The 19,062-nt window shown below is 38.1% G+C and overlaps 2 protein-coding genes and 1 long non-coding RNA gene across 3 annotated transcripts; 2 read left to right on the top strand and 1 right to left on the bottom strand.

Moving 5' to 3' along the window:
- The first annotated feature begins 3,891 nt into the window (after window positions 1-3,891).
- Window positions 3,892-7,423, top strand: LOC121742097 (bifunctional riboflavin kinase/FMN phosphatase-like). Its single transcript, XM_042135132.1, has 10 exons — window positions 3,892-4,324; window positions 4,575-4,761; window positions 5,563-5,693; window positions 5,782-5,851; window positions 5,950-6,015; window positions 6,329-6,483; window positions 6,559-6,654; window positions 6,741-6,892; window positions 6,971-7,054; window positions 7,125-7,423. The coding sequence occupies exons 1-10, from the start codon at window positions 4,249-4,251 to the stop codon at window positions 7,248-7,250; spliced, it is 1,143 nt and encodes a 380-aa protein (XP_041991066.1). The 5' UTR covers window positions 3,892-4,248; the 3' UTR covers window positions 7,251-7,423.
- Window positions 7,424-9,769: 2,346 nt separating this feature from the next.
- Window positions 9,770-11,811, top strand: LOC121742098. Its single transcript, XM_042135133.1, has one exon. The coding sequence runs from the start codon at window positions 11,047-11,049 to the stop codon at window positions 11,584-11,586; it is 540 nt and encodes a 179-aa protein (XP_041991067.1). The 5' UTR covers window positions 9,770-11,046; the 3' UTR covers window positions 11,587-11,811.
- Window positions 11,812-16,536: 4,725 nt separating this feature from the next.
- Window positions 16,537-18,799, bottom strand: LOC121741247. The gene is made up of 3 exons (XR_006037810.1): window positions 18,623-18,799; window positions 17,120-17,188; window positions 16,537-16,579 (listed from the first exon to the last, which is right to left on the bottom strand). It is a non-coding gene; the product is annotated as an uncharacterized LOC121741247 (long non-coding RNA).
- Window positions 18,800-19,062: the final 263 nt, after the last annotated feature.

The raw sequence follows: 19,062 nt of genomic DNA on the forward strand, positions 1-19,062 counted from the left end.
ACATTCAGATTCTAGCTCTTGTGTAAATTCTGTTGTTGCCTTAGATATTTGGCACAAGAGACTTGGTCATTTGGCTTTCAATAAACTCAAATCTATGAATGATGTTATCTCATTTTCAAAATCTACTCATTCGATTTGTGAAGTCTGCCCTTTAGCCAAACAACATCATCTTCCTTTCCATGAATCTGATTCTGTTGCTGCTCATATTTTTGATCTCATACATTGTGACATCTGGGGGCCTTTTACCCCTTGCACCACACATGGCTATGCCTATTTTTTGACTATTGTTGATGATAAATCTAGGTTTGTGTGGACTTTTCTTATGCAACACAAATCCGATGTCAAAACTATCCTAACTCAGTTTTTCCACACTGTCTCCACTCAGTTCTCTAAGAAGATCAAAACTATAAGATCTGATAATGGACCTGAATTCCATCTACCATCTCTATATACTTCTTTTGGCACTCTAGTTCAACACTCTTGTGTTGAAACCCCTCAGCAAAATGCTAGGGTAGAAAGAAAACACCAGCATTTACTCAATGTGGCTCGAAGTCTCCTTTTTCAGTCACATTTGCCTATCACATTCTGGGGAGACAGTGTGCTTGCTGCCTCATACATTATAAACAGAATCCCTTCTTCTGTCCTCCCAAACAATGCCACTCCTTTCCATATTCTATTCAATAAACCACCCTCTTATTCTCACATGAAAGTCTTTGGTTGCCTATGTTTTGCTTCAACCTTACAGAGAGATAGAAACAAGTTCTCTCCAAGGGCTTCTAGATGTGTCTTTTTGGGATACCCCTCGGGATATAAAGGATATAGAGTTCTTAATCTTGACTCTATGCAAGAACTCATAACAAGAAATGTGGTTTTTCATGAGGATTCTTTTCCTTACTCCCATCTGCATCCTTCCTTTTTCCCATCCTCTTCACCACAGTCTTCAGCCTCACATGATATTTCTGCCGCACCTCCTACAGATCCATCTATTCCAAATCTTTCTGCCTCACCTACAGCTCCATCTACCTTATCTCCTGATACTGATACCTCTCACACTATCCCACAGAATGCTACTACCAGAACTGGTAGAGTCACAAAACCTCCCTCACACTTGACTGATTATGTTTGTAATTCAGTTTCCTCTTCAACTCCATACCCCATATCCTCTTATTTTTCTCTATCCAAACTCTCTCCACAACACCTCAAATACATAATACTCATGACTGCGGTTTTTGAGCCCAAGTCATACACCCAAGCTTCATCTTCTCTGGATTGGCAGCAAGCTATGCAGGAGGAATTGGCTGCTCTGGAGAAGACAAAGACTTGGACTATTATGCCTCTACCTGCAGGGAAATTTCCCATCGATTGCAAATGGGTCTACAAGGTAAAATTTAAAGCTGATGCCTCAGTTGAAAGACTCAAAGCTCGTTTGGTTGCAAAGGGTTTTACACAGCTCGAAGGCATTGATTTTCTTGACACTTTTTCCCCGGTTGCCAAGCTAACTACTGTGAAACTCTTATTAGCCATTGCTGCTATTAAAGGCTGGACTCTCTCACATTTAGACATCAATAATGCCTTTCTCTATGGTGATTTGGAAGAAGAGATTTATATGAACTTACCACCTGGGCTCATTGTTGAGGGGGGGTGCTCTACTGGTCCTAAGCTTGTATGCAAGCTGAATAAATCTCTATATGGCTTAAAACAAGCCTCACGACAGTGGTATCTCAAGCTCTCTGAAGTTCTCGCAAAATTTGGACTCCAACAATCAGCCTCGGATCACTCTTTCTTCTTTAAGAAAGATAAATCAACATTCTTTGGTGTTGTAGTGTATGTTGATGATATGATGGTTGCTACTAACACACCGGATATGATAGAAGAGTTCAAGAATTTCCTTACTCAGTTCTTCAAATTTAAGGACTTAGGAGTTCCAAAATACTTCCTAGGCCTTGAGATAGCAAGAAACAAGGAAGGCATTCAGATTTCTCAAAGGAAGTATGCTATGGATCTAATTAGAGATGCTGGTTTATTAGGCTGTAAGCCATCATCAGTTCCTATGGACCCCACGAATAATCTGAAACAAGACACTGATCATCCTATGCAAGATCCATCAAAGTATAGAAGACAAATAGGGAGGCTCCTTTACTTGTGCATAACAAGGCCCGACATAACATTCGCGGTTCACAAATTGAGTCAATATGTGTCAAAGCCCTGTGAAGAACATTGGGAAGCCACTGAAAAGATACTTAAGTACTTGAAAGGAACGCCGGGGCATGGTTTATTTTATTCAAGTGACAATAATCCCACACTTAGCATCTTTTCAGATGCGGATTGGGCAGCATGCCTTGATACTAGAAGATCTATGACAGGATATTGCCTATTCCTTGGTTCATCGTTGATTTCTTGGAAGGCAAAGAAGCAGCATACGGTTTCAAGGTCATCAGCTGAGGCGGAATACAGGGCCATGGCGCATGCTACTTGCGAGGTAGTATGGGGAAGAGCTCTATTAGAAGATTTTGGTGTTAAAATTGAAAGAGCAGTTCCCCTGTTCTGTGATAATCAAGCGGCAATACACATCAGCTCTAATCCAGTCTTTCACGAGCGTACAAAGCACATCGAGATAGATTGTCACACTGTGAGAGAGAGATATTTGGATGGTATTATCAAGCCTATGCAGATAAAGAATGATCAGCAACTGGCTGACATTTTTACTAAACCTCTAGGTGCTTCAGCCTTTGAAAATATTCTCAGCAAGATGAACTTTCGAAGTCTATATAGTCCATCTTGAGAGGGGGTGTTGAAGCTGAGATCTTATGCAACATACATGCAAACGAGCTGGAGCGAAAGGAAATCAGAAATGAAGAAGACCGTTGGAAAAGTAGCCGTTGGTGTCGGTTGGAAGTTAGTTGTGACAGCTGGCGGTTGGTTAGGATTTAGTTATGAGCTTAGATATTTTACTTAGCTCATTTGGTGAGCAAGCTTAGATAGTATAAATAGCTTTCTTTTCAGCTGATTGTATTTTCGAGTTTGATACAACAATCAATAAGAAATCAAGTTTCCGTTTTGTTATCTCTTCTCTCTCAGTTTGTGTAGTTTTAGTTCTTTGAGTGTTTTTGTTATAATGAGTGTTTTTTGAGTTTCTACACTTCCCTCCATTTTGCGTTTTCCAGTACCGTTGGAGACAGGTCCCTAATTACATTCTACTAAATCCTTTTTTGAGACACAGCCCCAACTCCAATTTCATCGTTTCCCTCACTCTCTCCTGTCGTCTCTCTCTCGGTCTCGCGCCTGTCCCCGCCGACTCAAACAGTGAAAGAGAGACAGGACAACCCGCCTCCTCCGCCATCCTGCAGTATCAAGGTGTGCCCTCGGCGCTTCGGTTGTTATATCGTGTTAGTTGTGTTATTCATTGAGCTGATGAACGCATCAACAGAAGAGTGCCGTTTTTGTTTATTTTTTCTGAAATGAAAAAGAGTTCTGTTAAGGACCTAAATCCCTAACGATCCGATAAAACGGACAATAACGAGATAAAGATAATCCGGCGCCCGTGAGGGTCGGCGGAGATAAAGATCTGGGCGGCTGTGCGCGGGTTCCAACCCGTCGGGCAACGGCTACAGATCAGATATACGTTCCGGCTGTGCGCGGAGACCTTCCGTCGGGCAGCAGGTAGCGTAAGAAATTAGGGATTCAAAGAATCACACGTGGACTTGGCCAAAATAATATTGTATTTCATTGAATGAATATTATGGAAGACTCCACACATATTTATAATATGTGTGGATACAAAAAAGATATGCTAAATCCCTATAATATCTAAACAAAATAATAAAAGAAGATATGCTAAATCCCTATGATATCTAAACAAAATAATTATATTAGAAGAGAGTTAGGATCGTATCAAGTTCTCTCTCGAACACCAGAATTGTGTTCAAGAGCTCATTCACATGATCAAAGTGTGTTCAATTCGACACCGATATTCCCCAAAACCTCCACATCGCCATCTCCCTCGCCTAAATTGATTGCGCACCGCTAATTGATGTTTATTAGTATTATTGAGTTTTTTATTGACTTATTCTGCCATCATGAATTAGATTTCTTTTCTGCTTTCCTCAATTTCCGCTTGATTAACCACTGCACTGTCATATTTTGAATCAGTTGGGTCCAACAGCTCTTCTTTGACTTGTTTGTGCAGCAGGATTATTTATCATGGTTGATGAATCATAACTCTGCTTTGGTGTGCTATTCATTCATGTTATGTCAATGACAAGCACTTTGAGAAAGCTCGCATCCTGCATTATCCTTGATTTGGATGGAACACTTCTTAATACAGGTGGTGTTTATATTCTTTTGTAGAGATCTTTTATTTATATAAATGCCATTAAGATACGAAATTTCTTTAATGATTATCGTGCATAAATTGATCAAAATGGAAAGGAAAGTACTTTTACTAGTCTTTCTGGAGGAATAGATTGCCATCTGCAGTAGATGAGCATAGATTTACAATGTGGGCGCGGGATGAACTTTATAGGGCTTTATGTTGTGTCCTCTAGTGTTACTTATTTAAATTTCATATATATTAGACGCCATTGTGCACGATGTCTTGAAGGCTTACCTGGTAAAGTATGGAAAGCAATGGGATGGAAGAAGATCTGATAGAGTTGTTGGAAAGACACCCTATGAAGCTGCAACTGCTATTGTTGAAGATTATGAACTTCCCATAACTACAAATGAGCTTTTATCAGAACTTTCTCCAATATTCTCCGAGAAGTAATGTTGCTTATCTTCTAGCTCCTCTCTTATTTATATTATTGATGAAGTTGGTAATTATTATGATCATGCATCTTCTTACTTGGCTAACAGTTGTGCATTGTTCTTTTTGAATATTTGGAACTTTTGGAATTGCATAACAAATTTACGCCGGTGGGACATGCATGTTTCCCATGTTTCATCTTACTAAAGCCTATTGTGTCATTTTGCAATGTGTTGTCTAGAAACTTATTTAGCAACTTGCTCTCATGAAGTACTCTCTCTCCATCCAACTCAAAGGCCACATTTCTTGTTCGGAACGAGATATTATGAGTGTTGTTCAGAGTGTTAAGTGGAGAGAGAATAAAGTCGGATATAAAATAAAGTAGAGAGTGGTGTTTCTTTTTTTAGAAATGTGTCACTTGGAGTGGGACATCCCAAAAAGGAAAATGTGTCACTTTGAGTGGAAAGGAGTGCATGTTTCTTAGAGAGATTCTAATATTTTTCTTCAAATATAGAACGATGATTCTTTTTTCCGGTTTATGCAAAGTGAGTAACTTAGTTTCCATGTTTTCTTACCTAAACTTTGCACAATTAAGGTTTGAGAAGAAGAGGCACACTTGGTTGATTGAGTAAATTATGCCATCTTTGCCTATGGAGATAATTTACTTTAGGAACATGTTGGCACAGTTTTCATTTTCTCCCATTTGGTTTTCCTTGAGTTATCAAGTATTATACTAGTATGTTTCAATTATGTTATTGGCAATATGTACCTTCTTTCTTGGTGAGGACTACCTAATTGTTATTTTAATTTCATATTAGGTGGTGCAGCATCAAAGCCCAACCTGGCGCCAACAGGTTAATTAACCATTTGAGGAGTCATGGCGTGTTGATGGGCTTGGCTTCAAATTCCTCAAAGGAAAATATTGAAACTAAGATTTCTTATCATCATGGTACTTGGATGTGAATCTGATTTTTGCACCCACATCACTTATGTGTATTGTTTTCATTTGCATTTCCTGTGGCAATAAAAACTTGTAGGATGGAAAGAATCGTTCTCTGTCATTTTAGGTGGTGATGTAGTCACTTCTGCGAAGCCATCTCCTGAGATGTAAGATTAATTAAACCTACTTTATCTTGCTACTTTGGATGCTTCTTTCAGAAAAGAAAGCAGTAATGGCCATATGACTTTGTGGTTTATCGTTGCAGATATCTTGAAGCTGCTAAGAGGCTGGAGGTAGAAGTTGCAAGTTGTCTTGTCATTGAAGATTCACTGTAAGTATTAGTGAAGCACTATGTTGCAACGGGTGGACAGTAATACTTTGAGCAAGTTGATATTTTGAGATTTGTGGTACTTGGATTTTTCTTCTGAGTACATTGAATATGTTATTTCCCCATGGAAAACATATGCTTGCTAGCCAGATAGTATGTTATTTCACAAAGCTTTAAGGACCAGAATCAATCAATTTGCAGAATGAGTTTCTTTTATTTTTACTCATGTATACGCTTCTTTCCTATAAATATATTGTAAATTTGTGTAAAATTAATAAAATTACAATGCTATTATTATTTCATGTATTATTTATAGGACGGGTGTTGCTGCTGGTAAGGCTGCTGGAATGGAAGTGGTTGCTGTTCCGTCACTTCCTAAACAATCCCATAATTTCACCTTGGCAGATGAGGTGATTAATTCCCTCCTGGACTTGCGGCCCGAAAAGTGGGGCCTACCCGCATTTGAAGACTGTGAGCTGCTCTTTCCCGTCTTTGATTGTTTTGTTGCATGCTATATTCTACATATTGATCTAGCAATTGCTGCAGGGATGGAAGGTACTTTACCAATAGAACCATGGTACATTGGTGGTCCCGTCATCAAGGGCTATGGCCGTGGTTCAAAGGTTCTCGGGATTCCTACAGGTTTTTCCACAAACAGATAATCAATTACTCTGGTTGTTGATAGAGGAGTATGGTCTAACAAACTTGGTCTTGTGCTGTTCTTCCAGCTAATTTGTCGACTGAAGGTTACTCGGATCTCCTCTTGGAGCATCCTTCTGGTGTTTACTTTGGGTGGGCTGGACTGGCAACTCGAGGTGTTTACAAGATGGTAATGAGCATAGGTTGGAACCCTTACTTCAACAACACCGAAAAGACAATTGTGAGTCGTGCTCGTGTTGCTCTTTTCTGCAATCTTTTTTTGGCCTTTTCCCATTCTTATCCTATAAAATCATTACAGGAGCCATGGTTGCTTCATGATTTTAAAGAAGATTTCTACTGTGAAGACCTACGTCTTGCTATTGTCGGCTACATAAGGCCTGAGGTATGTTCTCTGATCATTGTTTCACATGAAGAAATAATATGTAACCAACGTTAATGGCGTCGTTGTACAGACCAACTTTTCGTCGCTCGAGAGCCTGGTAGCAAAGATCCACGAGGACGGAGAGATTGCTGAGAAAGCGCTTCAACTTCCCCAGTATTCCAAGTATAGGGATGATCCATATTTCAAAAGTTCCTAACACAGTTGCCAGTTTCTGGATGAAAAATTCAGACTAATGTTATTACTCCACTCATCAATTTATCAGAAGCCGAAAAATGTGATGGAACAATGCTTCAAAGAAACTCATTTTTATTTGGGGATTGTGATTAAAGAAATATCTTCATATTAAATAAATTATAATCATTTCGGCTATCAACCCATGATCGATTGGATTGTAGTGGCTAATTTGATTGATAAGTTCATAGTTGCTAATAGCAAGTTTTCGTTAATTGTTTAAAACCTTTACTTTTTATTTACTTATAACATTTAATTTCTAAATGCACCATATTGTTAACGTAAATAGAATCTAAATATTTTATTTTCTGCCTGAACATTTTATGAGTTGGTTATATCCTTTATCTGGGTACGCATAAGGTTACAAATTTGCTACTTTACTAATTACTACGTACAAAACTAATACTACAAAGTTTTTTTGTGTTAATTTCTTGTAGCAAGATAAATGGAGTACATTATTGTTCATAGGCAACACAGAAAAATTGGCAGCTCTCAGTAAAACAGTGCTCAAACATGCTTGGCATGTGGTTACGTATATCTACATAATTATATTCCATACATAGAAAACTCTAACCTCCAACGTTTCTTGCATAATTCCCCATTCCTAAATGCAGTACACAGGAGCTTTGACGGGGCGATAAACGAAAGGTCTCACGGCATGAGAATAGCCAGAGGGGTGCTCGTAGCTGAACTTGACACCCACGCTTCCATCTCCAAGATGCGTGCAGTGGTTGTGGAAGCTGCTGATCGGCCTCGCTAGACAGGCATCCCAACGCTCACTCTCTGGCATCGTCTCAGCTACCGTGTATAGGACTTCCCCGGACTTGGTTATGCAGAGCACTGCCACCTCAGCACCTGCGCAAGAATTGAAAACCTCGGGATATCATGAACTTATGATGACTGCTTATGCCTTGCAATGCTAACAGGGCTAAACAGGATATTGGAAACAAGTAAAAAGGAGCAATGCATTTCAATCTCCAGCTATACCAGGTTGGTTGCTGACTGAACTTGGTAAGCAATTGAAACAAATTGAAAACATGCGCGCTAATTGAAATAAATGAAAACTCTATGCCTTAAAAACCAAGTTCATCTAGGAGCTTTCATACAAGAGGAAGAAGCCATAGGGTTCTAATCCTTTGACAGAAAGATAGGTGCAATACCCTTAATTTCCTCCCCAGTAGATATCAACATACTCTCCTAATGAAAGCTAGGATGCCGCCATAATAATCCTACATTATATCTAGCTTTGTGTTCCTCAATCCTTATCCCGCTGTTTATCATGAAACTTGGACAAATCAATCCTTTGAAAGATCTAAAACAAAAGCGAGTGATAGACAAACATGGGATGCGTCCACACTCGAGACAAGCACAAAATGAGAATCATGAACTTGTCAGGACAAACCAACATTGCAGGTTCAGCTGAAGCAAACTTCTATGCGTCCAATCCGAACAAAAGCAACATCATCAATATTCTCAAAGAAGCCGAAGACAGCTGAACCAATCATTAAATCATGAAGTACTACACAGATCACTGATTTACATAATTCACCCCAATTTCTAGATTATTATTCACAACAGTCACTAAGAAAGTCATTTCAACAACTAGGCGAATCACATCATTTTTCTCACTCGAAAACTAGATCACAGAGCATCACAATTACAAGATTTATAACTCTTAGGATACCTACTCGAATATAACCCTAAAATATCTTATAAAATCAACTAACAACACTAGCTCGGTGAAAAATTCAAGCACAATTACAAGATCGAAACCAACTGGCTAAATTACTCGCCAATACTGCCAAAAAGCAATTATAAAACTATAATTGGAACCAGAAATGAAAGGGGCAATAGGTCTTGCCTGCTAAAACGTGATCTTCGGGGCCGACGGAGGACTACTCTGCCGTGGAGTAATTTAACATCTAATACTCCCTCCGCTCCAATTCTGTGTATTAAGTTTTTTTTGCTGATGTGAAGGTGAAAGGGAATCCTTCAAAGTTCAAACGGTCCTGTGTATACTATGCTGCTAAAGATGTGTGGACTTACTGGTAGATTCGTTGAGGCTGCCAGAGATATAAGAGTGAGTTAGATTTGCTACCTATGCCACAAAGCTTTGTTATGGTTTCTGATGGCTTAAACAAATTGTGGGAAACTTGATTTAGCCAAAAAGAGTACTACAATAGTTGGAGTTATCTGTTCTGATGATTCATCAACTCTTAAATTAGTTTATTATGCCAGGAAAGTGATCCTCTCATGCTGCATACATGTCCATGCAAAAGTCATGATTTATCCTTGACCAAGCTGCTATTTTTACATGTGTTGAACAATATGTGGCACTATCTTTTTCCAAGATGTGGCCTGATGCTTTGTTTGCACTATTCAGCTTGAGTCCAGTTCTAAGTGTTCAACCATATGCAGACATTTCACTATCTATTCTTTCTACCCATCATAACATTGAGTCACAGTTAATAACCTTACCAGCAACTGCAGTAGTGTGTGTAGGCCCCATTCCAATTGGGGTCTTGGTGATCACTCTACCCTGCCAAGTTTAAAGTGGTGTGATAGTCTATCTTCAGCATTTCCATTTGGGGTGTCGGAAGATATTATTATCCATCTGAACTAACTTCTAACACCAACTTATTCCGGATACTCATAATTGATTTGGTGTGTTTGGTATTTGATTCTGATCCTCATTCTTTGCTCAAGCCAAGAATCACAAATTTTGATCCTGGATGACATTGTTCTTCCTTCCCAACTAATGTGTTCATATCATACACAACCATCAAGGGACCATACTCATCACCATCCACTCCATACTTTTGACCCTCTCTAAAAACACCCCTTTTTCTCCCAACTTACAACTCTGGAAACAACTGGATTTGGAACATCTGACAAATTACAAGTGACAACTTTAATGTCTTGCAACATTTGTGTGATGAGATCTTGTACATGGAAATGATAATTGAGTGCGCTCTCTACCTATATGTCAATGAGTAGTGTGTATAATTGAAGGGTGATAGGGAGTGTGTATAAGCCTGGTATGTTGGTGGATTTAAATGCCAATTAACTGGATTTGGCGTCTGACAAAAAATACCTCTTTCTTATGGGACACCTTGCCTCTTTTTGTAAAGAAGCCGCATCATAATACTAGCTTCTTCTCCTGCTACTCCATGTGCTATGTCACCACTCCAAATTTATTCTCTAGTGAATGAATACCGACAAAATAAGTTACTCCCTCCGTCCCAGATAATTTGTCCCAATTTTCCATTTCAGTTCATTCCACATAATTTGTCCCACTTTAAAATTACCAAAAATGGACATAAAAAACCACTCCATTCACCCACCCCACCACTCAATGTGAGACCCCTTTCCACTACATACCTTCATTTAATACAAAGTCAAACAATATTTCTTAAAACCCGTGCCGGGTCAAACTGATCCAAATTATCTGGGACGGAGGGAGTAATAAATTAATTCCAAGTAAACATACCACATATATATGTTGCAATATTCACCTTACCTTACCTTACCTTATAAAATAGAAGGATTATATGATCAACAACCTATTCTTCGATCTCAAGATTTTCTCTTCCTTTGGATCTTCTAAGTAATCTTGTCTGAATATAATTACATAACCAAGTTCCAGGCAATCTCACTTTCACTTTCCCCATCTTCCACACACGTATTCTTGCATGGGGTTTACAAGTAGACTCATCAATCCCATTTCAAAAGCCCAAAATCATCATTTAATTTGCTAAATCATGAATTCTCTCTTCTCATTCGTCACCACTCTCTACACTCTCCTACTCCTCTACTTCCCCTCTCACTTCTACCGTTTCCTTCTCTCTCCCGCTCTATTCTCCACTTTGATTCTATTGCTTTATCTTCTCCGCCTCGGCGCCGCCCAAAGATCTACCCACTCCGACTCCACGCAACCGTTAACTGAAGAATTCCGCGAATCTAGGGGAAAATTCCGGAGCGACGGATCCGATGAGAAGAAGGAAACGAGCCATTTGTGCGCGGAGTCGTTCGTGGAGTGGGACGTCCGAGCGCCGCTGGAGGTGATATACGAGGAATACGAGGGAGAGGACGATAATTCGGAGTCGCAGATGGATTCGATCCGCCGGTACGCATCGCTCTCGCTGTTTTACCCGGAGTCCGACAGCGACGCTTCGTGGGAGGGGGATTTCGCGGCCTGGGATGGAGAGGGGTTGATTGAGATCACGCTGGATGAGAAGAGGAGGAGTTGCGACTTTGAGGATGATAATCTCATCGAGATCAATCTCTCGCCGGAAAGATGACGTGGAATTCGGAGGGGATTCATTAACCCTTAGTTTTCCTAAATTGTGATGATGATTAATTAAAAGGAGAGACGTTTCCTGGGGTTCTGGGTTTTAGAATTGTATTACAACAAGGATTAACGCGTGGTTAATTGCTAAACCCAAAGCTTCCTAATGATGAGGAGCTGATTTTTGTATTTACCAGTGTGCCCTCACAGGCATAATCCAATTTTCCTTTTCATTTAAGTTTAATCAAATAGTTGTATACTTTTTTTTTCTTAGTCTATGTGAATTCATTATTGGATCTATCAGTGAATGACTATTCATGTGGTCCTTTTTTTCATTTTCAGTCACATAGCATTGGTTTTGAATAAGACAGTCACTAACTATTCTATTGTATGCACAACTGCACAAGAGTAAACATATAAAATTAAGCCTCAATTCAATAACAAGAATACGAAACTAAACGGCTAATAATATTTGGTTATAATTGAATTATTCAAAAGTTGAAACTTGTTTCTTTATTTTAGTAGTTGTCGAAAAATGATGGTAAAACTTGTCTTTATAAATGCGAAATCTTTTTGGGAAGTACACTTTTTTGAAAAAGTTTTTTCTCACTTTAATTTTTTCCTTTCGCGGTTCGGGCATGAGTAATTTATATACTTAAAAAGGTGGTTTCCATGGATTAGGCGAAAGGCATGTGGAAATGAACATGGTTTGTGCTGTGCCTGAATTTCATTAGCGAAAGGGATATCACGATGAAGCAAACTTCCTTTTTTTTTGTTACTCGATATAATTACATTTTCAATTTGTGTTGTGCGGTTAATCGTAACTTAGGTGACAACCATTATTTGATTAGTCTGATGTCCAAGTTCAATCATTTTTCATAACTTCAAACTTAATATCAAGATGAACTCGTAATTCAATATGTGGACTAATAATGTATATCTGGGCTAGGACAACGCACAATCTGTTAATTGTCATGAGATTGATATTTTGTCTGTTTGCTGCAGTAATGAATTAATAGCGATGTCGACATATTAATGGAATACAGCCCCTTCCTCTCACAAACATCTGGGTTTAGCAACAGGAACAAGACCAGCAACTTTGGGTCTATATTATGTTTATCTATGCTCACATGTTAGCCGCCACATTGACTTGTTTGGAGAAGCTTTTATTATACTACTACTATGGTAGTATAAAATACTCCGTCCGTCCCATAATAGGAGTCACTCTTATTGTGACCACGAGTTTTAAGAAATGCAAAGAATAGTAGTTATTGGAATATGAGACCCAATTTTTTATATTGGTTTTATAATAAAATGTGAGTGAAGTGAGTCAGTGAAATGTGAGACCTACTTACCATTTATGATAAAAATTAAGTGTTACTCTTATTGTGAGACGGACCAAAATGACAAAGTGCGAGTCTTATTATGGGATAGAGGGAGTAACTTATTTTATTCATATTTTATTATAAATTTAACTTAATATATTCTGTTAATTATATTATAATCTTCACATATTCCAAAACTCCAAATCGCCAAAAAAATTGGATGTATAACCATTTTGGATTATTTGCTCCTTTGGGATCAGAGCAAGCATCGATTCCTATCTTCTAGGATCTAAGGCGAGGTGAGGTCTCACTTTACTTGATTAAATAGACTAAGTCTGCGATATAAAAATGCAATTGCAATGAAACATTGGTGACTCTATGTACAGGAGATGACCCCAGCCAGGAATTGCTTGCAATGCCCTTTGTCGTGAACCCGACCTTATTAGTGCTATGCGGGTGAATCCCAAGCTGCCAAGAAATAGTTCGTTTGCACATGTGACTAACCGATACATCTTCTCTGGTCGCTCTCGCGCCGTCTATAAGAAATTCAGAATGTGTCGTATCATTTTTCGCACACGGGCAAATCAAGGTCAATTATAAGGAAGATTTTGTAAGAATATTTTATATTCTTATGTGACCTATGTATCTATTGATTTAATATTAAAGATTAAGTTCATAATATATTAAAGTTAAGAATTCTAATATAAAAGACGATACTGTGATGGACCAGTTTCGATTAAAGAATTAGAATTCGGGTGTATTGATAACCCTACTCTCTTACCTTATAATTAAATATTATATATACATGAAAAGATAATATATGTATACATAATAATGAATTATAAATATGCATATATTAAAGTAGTGATTATATGTTTAATATATATATGTATTGCCGTGGATTGAAGTGGCGGTTGGCTTAAGATATGGGAAAGTAGTTATTTTAATATAACTTCAATTTGGTTATTGTTTTGAAAAGTCACGCCCCTTCAATTGATAGTTAATGGTATCGGTTGATTTTCTGTAAATAGATGGAGATACCATGCTAAAACATATATGAGATATAAAACGTATACATGCAAAGTGATCTGCATAAAAGTATAGCATTATCAAATGCATGAGAAAAGCACACCACCTCTCGGCATTTACATACATATATATAGTCCATAAATATGTGTAAAGGTTATTGATTCTTTATTCATTAAAAGAATCATTAAAAGTTAGAGGTCAAAGAGGGGATAACATCAATTGGAGTATCCAGTCAAAAAAGAGAACCGACATCAATTTGTGGATTTCAACCTCTACATCAAATGAAGAAAACATGGATGAAGGTTGGTGATTTTATCCCCACTTTTAGTATAAATGTTGTGGTTGAATTAATTCAAATCTAGAACTAGATTTCATTATCGAAATCATTAAAGCATTGAGATATGGCTTATAGTTGGTATCAGAGCCAATCTAGATTTGGTTAATTCACCAATTATGTGATTTCAAAATCGAAATTTGAATGGTCTTGGATTTTTTTATTTTGGTTAATATGCTTATGCTTGTGTGTTGGGTAATTGTTTTATGAAATGTTAAAACTATATTAGGATATTCTACCCATTAAAGATTTTAATATTTAAATAATATATAACATGTTTATCACCAAAGTGGTCTTGTTATATTGCATTTATTTATTAAAAATTATGAATGCTAATTAATTGATCATGACTATAGAGATGCTATAATTGACATTAGAGTTTGACTGATCAATTATTTTATCATCTATATAATGGGAGATCACCCAAAGGTGGATCATTGTATATAGTTAATAAATACGAAGTGGATTAATCATTTATTCATTGTCATTTAGTATGTACACCCAAAGGCAACATGCTTATTTGATATATGTTTAAGTTTGATTTATTGTTAAAGTATATATTTAGCATCGCTGAAAGTACATGTGCTTAAGTATTACCCAAAGGTTACTTGAATGCATGTTATTTGAAGTTTTATTACTGTTTATGAATCTGTGTTAAAGAACTCAAGTACGTATATATAAACATGTATAAATGTTGCAGCTTTATAAAATTTGTATGCATATGCTAAATCTGTCATTAAATTAATGGGCAAAATTATGGTGAATAGTCCGAATAGATCCGGCTTACGCTGGGTGTAAAGATATTGGACCATGTCATACTAACGGAAGATGAATCCTCAACCATTATAGATGTCACTCTGTAACTAAAAATCTCAATGTGAGACTTGGGAGTGATCAAACAGGTTGAGCCTTATGAGAATGACGATGGCAGAAAATTTGAGGTCATCTTTGCCATGACAGAAAAAGCAAGGGAATTTATTAAGAAAAATTAAAGAGTGTTCACGATCGGGTTTGGCTGATAAGTCAAATATAAAAGCATAATGAATGGGCTTACTACAAAGAAGTTTGACTGGTCTCAGCCGATTCACGATCATGTGACAAACATGTCTAAATTTGACTGGCAGTAAAGTTTTCGACCTTAAGAATGGAGGTTCATAAGCAATTGTCGGCCAAAATTTATCATAAACTCCCTACATGTTGAATTTAGCCCGTTCCAGGTGAAATATAACACCATTAAAGATAAATGAGACATTTAAAGAATTAAAGGCTATGCTGGTTTAAAAGTAAGGGAGATTAAAGAAGATAAATTATCAAGTTGCGAATCTCATAGGTCTTTGAGGTGTAGGCACCGGTAAAGGAACAAAAGGAAGAATAAATCTTTTCTGTAAGGTCCGGAAAAACATATCCATAAGGAAAAGAAGTGTTTCATTTGCAAGAAAATAGAACACTTCAGGAAAGATTGTCCTAAACGGAAGGTTTGGTTCGATAAGAAAGTTGAACATAACGGTTTTGTTCACTTTAAATTAAATCTTATCGAAGAGCCTAATAATACTTAGTGGCTAGTTTTGGTGCTATAATTCATATGTCTTATGTTAAACATGGATTCAGTTTGATCCAATCTAGAAAAGGATCTGAACAATAATTGTTCATAAGAAACATGATAAGAAACATGACTTTTGAGTTTGGATACTACCAAACTATAAATGGATCACTTTTATCTTTTGGAAGCCCACCTTTTAACCAATCACAAAACCAAAAGGGAATCTTACATACATTGGTAAAAACATTTTCCTATGTTTCCAGGGTGGCCACTGCGATTTCCACTATATTTTTCGTTCGAATATGGGTGGTTTTTATTCAGATTCATATTTTAACATAGTACTAAATTTTCTTTAAAAATGGTGATGATTGGTCACAGTGATAAGAACATTCTCCATTATTTGTAATATATCGCATGTGGACTGTCACGACCGCACTTGTTAAGGATAGTATAGTCGGGGAATCGTGACTAGGGGTGGGGTATAAGAAGCGGGGAAAGAAATAAGGGAAAATAAAATCAAACATTGGTTGCGAGACATGACTAATTAAGTGCTGATACATAGAAGAAAGATACTCGATCATGAAGACTCGAGTAATTATTTGTAAAAATTTCAAAATATCAGAGTTTTGAACAAAATAGACTTGAGTCTTTTCAGATGCACAATGGAAGCAAATGAACGCGGTTCCATGTATGAAGACATGAACCTCCGAGAGTCGAATTCTGACTGAATTAAATGTCTTGTCTCAATAGCACTTCCTCCACCACTTCGCTGCTCAACCTGCACATTTAGAAATATATGCAGGGCTAAGTACAAAAGTACTCAGTGAACATATTGCCGAAAAATACAAATATACATTTGAAAATATTGTCAAGCCATCATCACAGTAACACTCGGGGGTGTTATTGAAAAAGACCCGAGCTTACTAAAAATATTCACATTGGGTTGCAGCCCCTTTTTCCTGTACTTTAGCCATATCTGATCACATTGTGCCGCCGAGATGGTGTTCTCGCACGGTCACCTTCTCTGCCCATCATGTCAGAGGTATCCTTGTGCCGGGAAGGTGGCCACCTTCCACGGTCACCTTCTCTGCCGTTCACGGTCAGAGGTTTCCTGTGTACACTAGTCCAAGTAGGGCACCACCCTCACTAGGACCCGAATTCGATTCACATATATCATCATTCATAATTCACTTGGCCTTAGCCAACAGATAGACATCATACAAAAACATTTATGGCAAGACAACATCTTTAAAAATCACCAACATGTGTTCGTGTTTTCATGAAATACGATTTGTATCTTTAGTATAAGAAAGCTCACCTCGACTACTTAAAGGTGTCACACTTGAGTATTTCCTCTTTCCGGATTAGAGTCTCATGGAACAATTCCCTTTAGATAAATAAAAAAAATAATAATAACAGTCAGCACGAGAAAACTACTAATTAGAATGCATGCACCCTTATTAAAGTCTTTTATCTCATTTCTCGGTTTTCGCATATTTCGATTATTCGGCGGCCGCTCAAGGCTGCACTTGAGACGCCGATCGGCCACTTACGCCCATAATTCCCCCGTTGGCTCCTCGTATTTCCCTCCACGATATCGAATTAAAAAAATCCCAAAATTATTTAAGCACATAAATTATCATCGAAATTATTTTCCCTCGAAAATATATTTATTTCGGACTTAGGATAAATTATTCGTACTTCAAATTATTCGGGAGCTAATTAAATATTCCTCACCATTAAATTTATTCATCGGCCCAAGGATTTAAATTAATCTGACCCAAAGCTTAATTATTTCCCCACCTTACATCTCCAATTTAATTAAGGAGTCCCAACAAAATAAAAAGAACTCAACAAGACCTCAAATTTTAATTTGTGAGGCCCGATTCTTTTAAAACAAAAGAGGCCCAGATTCTTTTTAAAACAAACAAATGGCCAAATTTCCTTAAAAAATTAACAGCTCAATTTCCTTAAATAAAGCAAAGGCCCAAATTCTTTTTTTTAAAGAAAACAAAAGGCCAAATTTTAAATCCTCTCATTCTCCACGCCTCTCTCTCTCATTCCCTATTTCTCTCTCTCATTTACCCCAAATTGAAAAGAACCCTACTGTTACAGAAGAAGGTCTCGCCTTCATCTTCTCCGTTGAGCCTCCCACCGAGTTCTCTCTAGAAACGCTGCTTCCTGAGTTATCTACGGATCCTCTGAGTTCTCTGTCGCCGGCCACGCCGCTCGTTGCATGTCTCGTCGTCCGCCGCTGCCGTTCGCCGCTCACTCCCTCCGTCGAACGCCCTCCTCCGGAGAGTGCTCTCCCTCTCGGCGGAGTCACAATTTGAGGGGAAAGGCGTCGCCTCTCTCCTTCATCTCCCCCTCCACCGTGCCGCCGCCACCACCGCTGCGGATCCGCCTCAGCCGCCGTCGCCGAGGGCCTCCCCAGCCGCCGTGGATCCCGTTATCCACTCATGCAGCTCCTCCCGCCGCTGTGCGCGTCGCTGCCGTTATACCGATCAGCCTCCGTCCGCGCAACTCCGCAAGTATCCGGACAGTCCTGAATCAGCCCCGAACGACTCTGATACAAACCCGAACCACCCCGATTTTCACCAAAAGGATAAGTTCTCTTTCAAAATTACGTTCTTTCGCATTTTCGGTTAATCACAGCGGGTATTCGATTATTAAAGTTTGCTCGGTGTTGGTTTCGGTGTTGGTTTCTTTAATTTGGTTCGATTTCTGAGTGGTACGTTCTAGTAGATATTTGAGTTCTAAACTATATGGCATGCTCCCGTATGATATACTAAAAAGGAATTGGAGTTGGGAGGGAGTATACCTTGAACAGAGTTTGAGAAAACAACAGATAGCTCCGTCTTTCAAGTTTGGTTCACGGTTTTCTTGAATTTGATTGAGTAGATAAGTCTTGTTCTTGTGAGTTCTTGTTGCAGAGAATTGAAATTAGGGAAAAACCGATTGTGAAGGAGTATTATAGAGAGGAGGTGGTTGATAGATATGGGAGAGACTCATGGAGTGAGGGGGAAGGAACGATTTTAATGCAGCATTTAATGCTGTGTTGAAAAAACGATCCACTGAATCTATCCTCTCTCTCTCTTTTTTTAACATTTTATTTGTTTATTAAAGTAATTGTTTTAGTATTTGTTCACTTGTTCATTTAATTTGGTGTAGGTATGATCGGTTAAAGTTTATGACTGTCCGCGTTGAAGTTCCCGATTTTTTTTAGAACACAGGATGTATAGATTAAATTTTTGTTGAACT

This window comes from Salvia splendens, chromosome 7 (genome assembly GCF_004379255.2).
Source record: "Salvia splendens isolate huo1 chromosome 7, SspV2, whole genome shotgun sequence".
Lineage (NCBI taxonomy): Eukaryota > Viridiplantae > Streptophyta > Magnoliopsida > Lamiales > Lamiaceae > Salvia > Salvia splendens.

Excerpts from the sequence above, each read along its gene's own strand:
- LOC121742098 (XM_042135133.1), top strand. The coding sequence starts at position 11,047 with ATGAATTCTCTCTTCTCATTCGTCACCACTCTCTACACTCTCCTACTC.
- LOC121742097 (XM_042135132.1), top strand. The coding sequence starts at position 4,249 with ATGTCAATGACAAGCACTTTGAGAAAGCTCGCATCCTGCATTATCCTT. Across the intron at positions 6,016-6,328 it reads CTTGTCATTGAAGATTCACT|GACGGGTGTTGCTGCTGGTA; the intron begins GTAAGTATTAGT and ends TATTATTTATAG. Across the intron at positions 6,484-6,558 it reads CCTACCCGCATTTGAAGACT|GGATGGAAGGTACTTTACCA; the intron begins GTGAGCTGCTCT and ends CAATTGCTGCAG.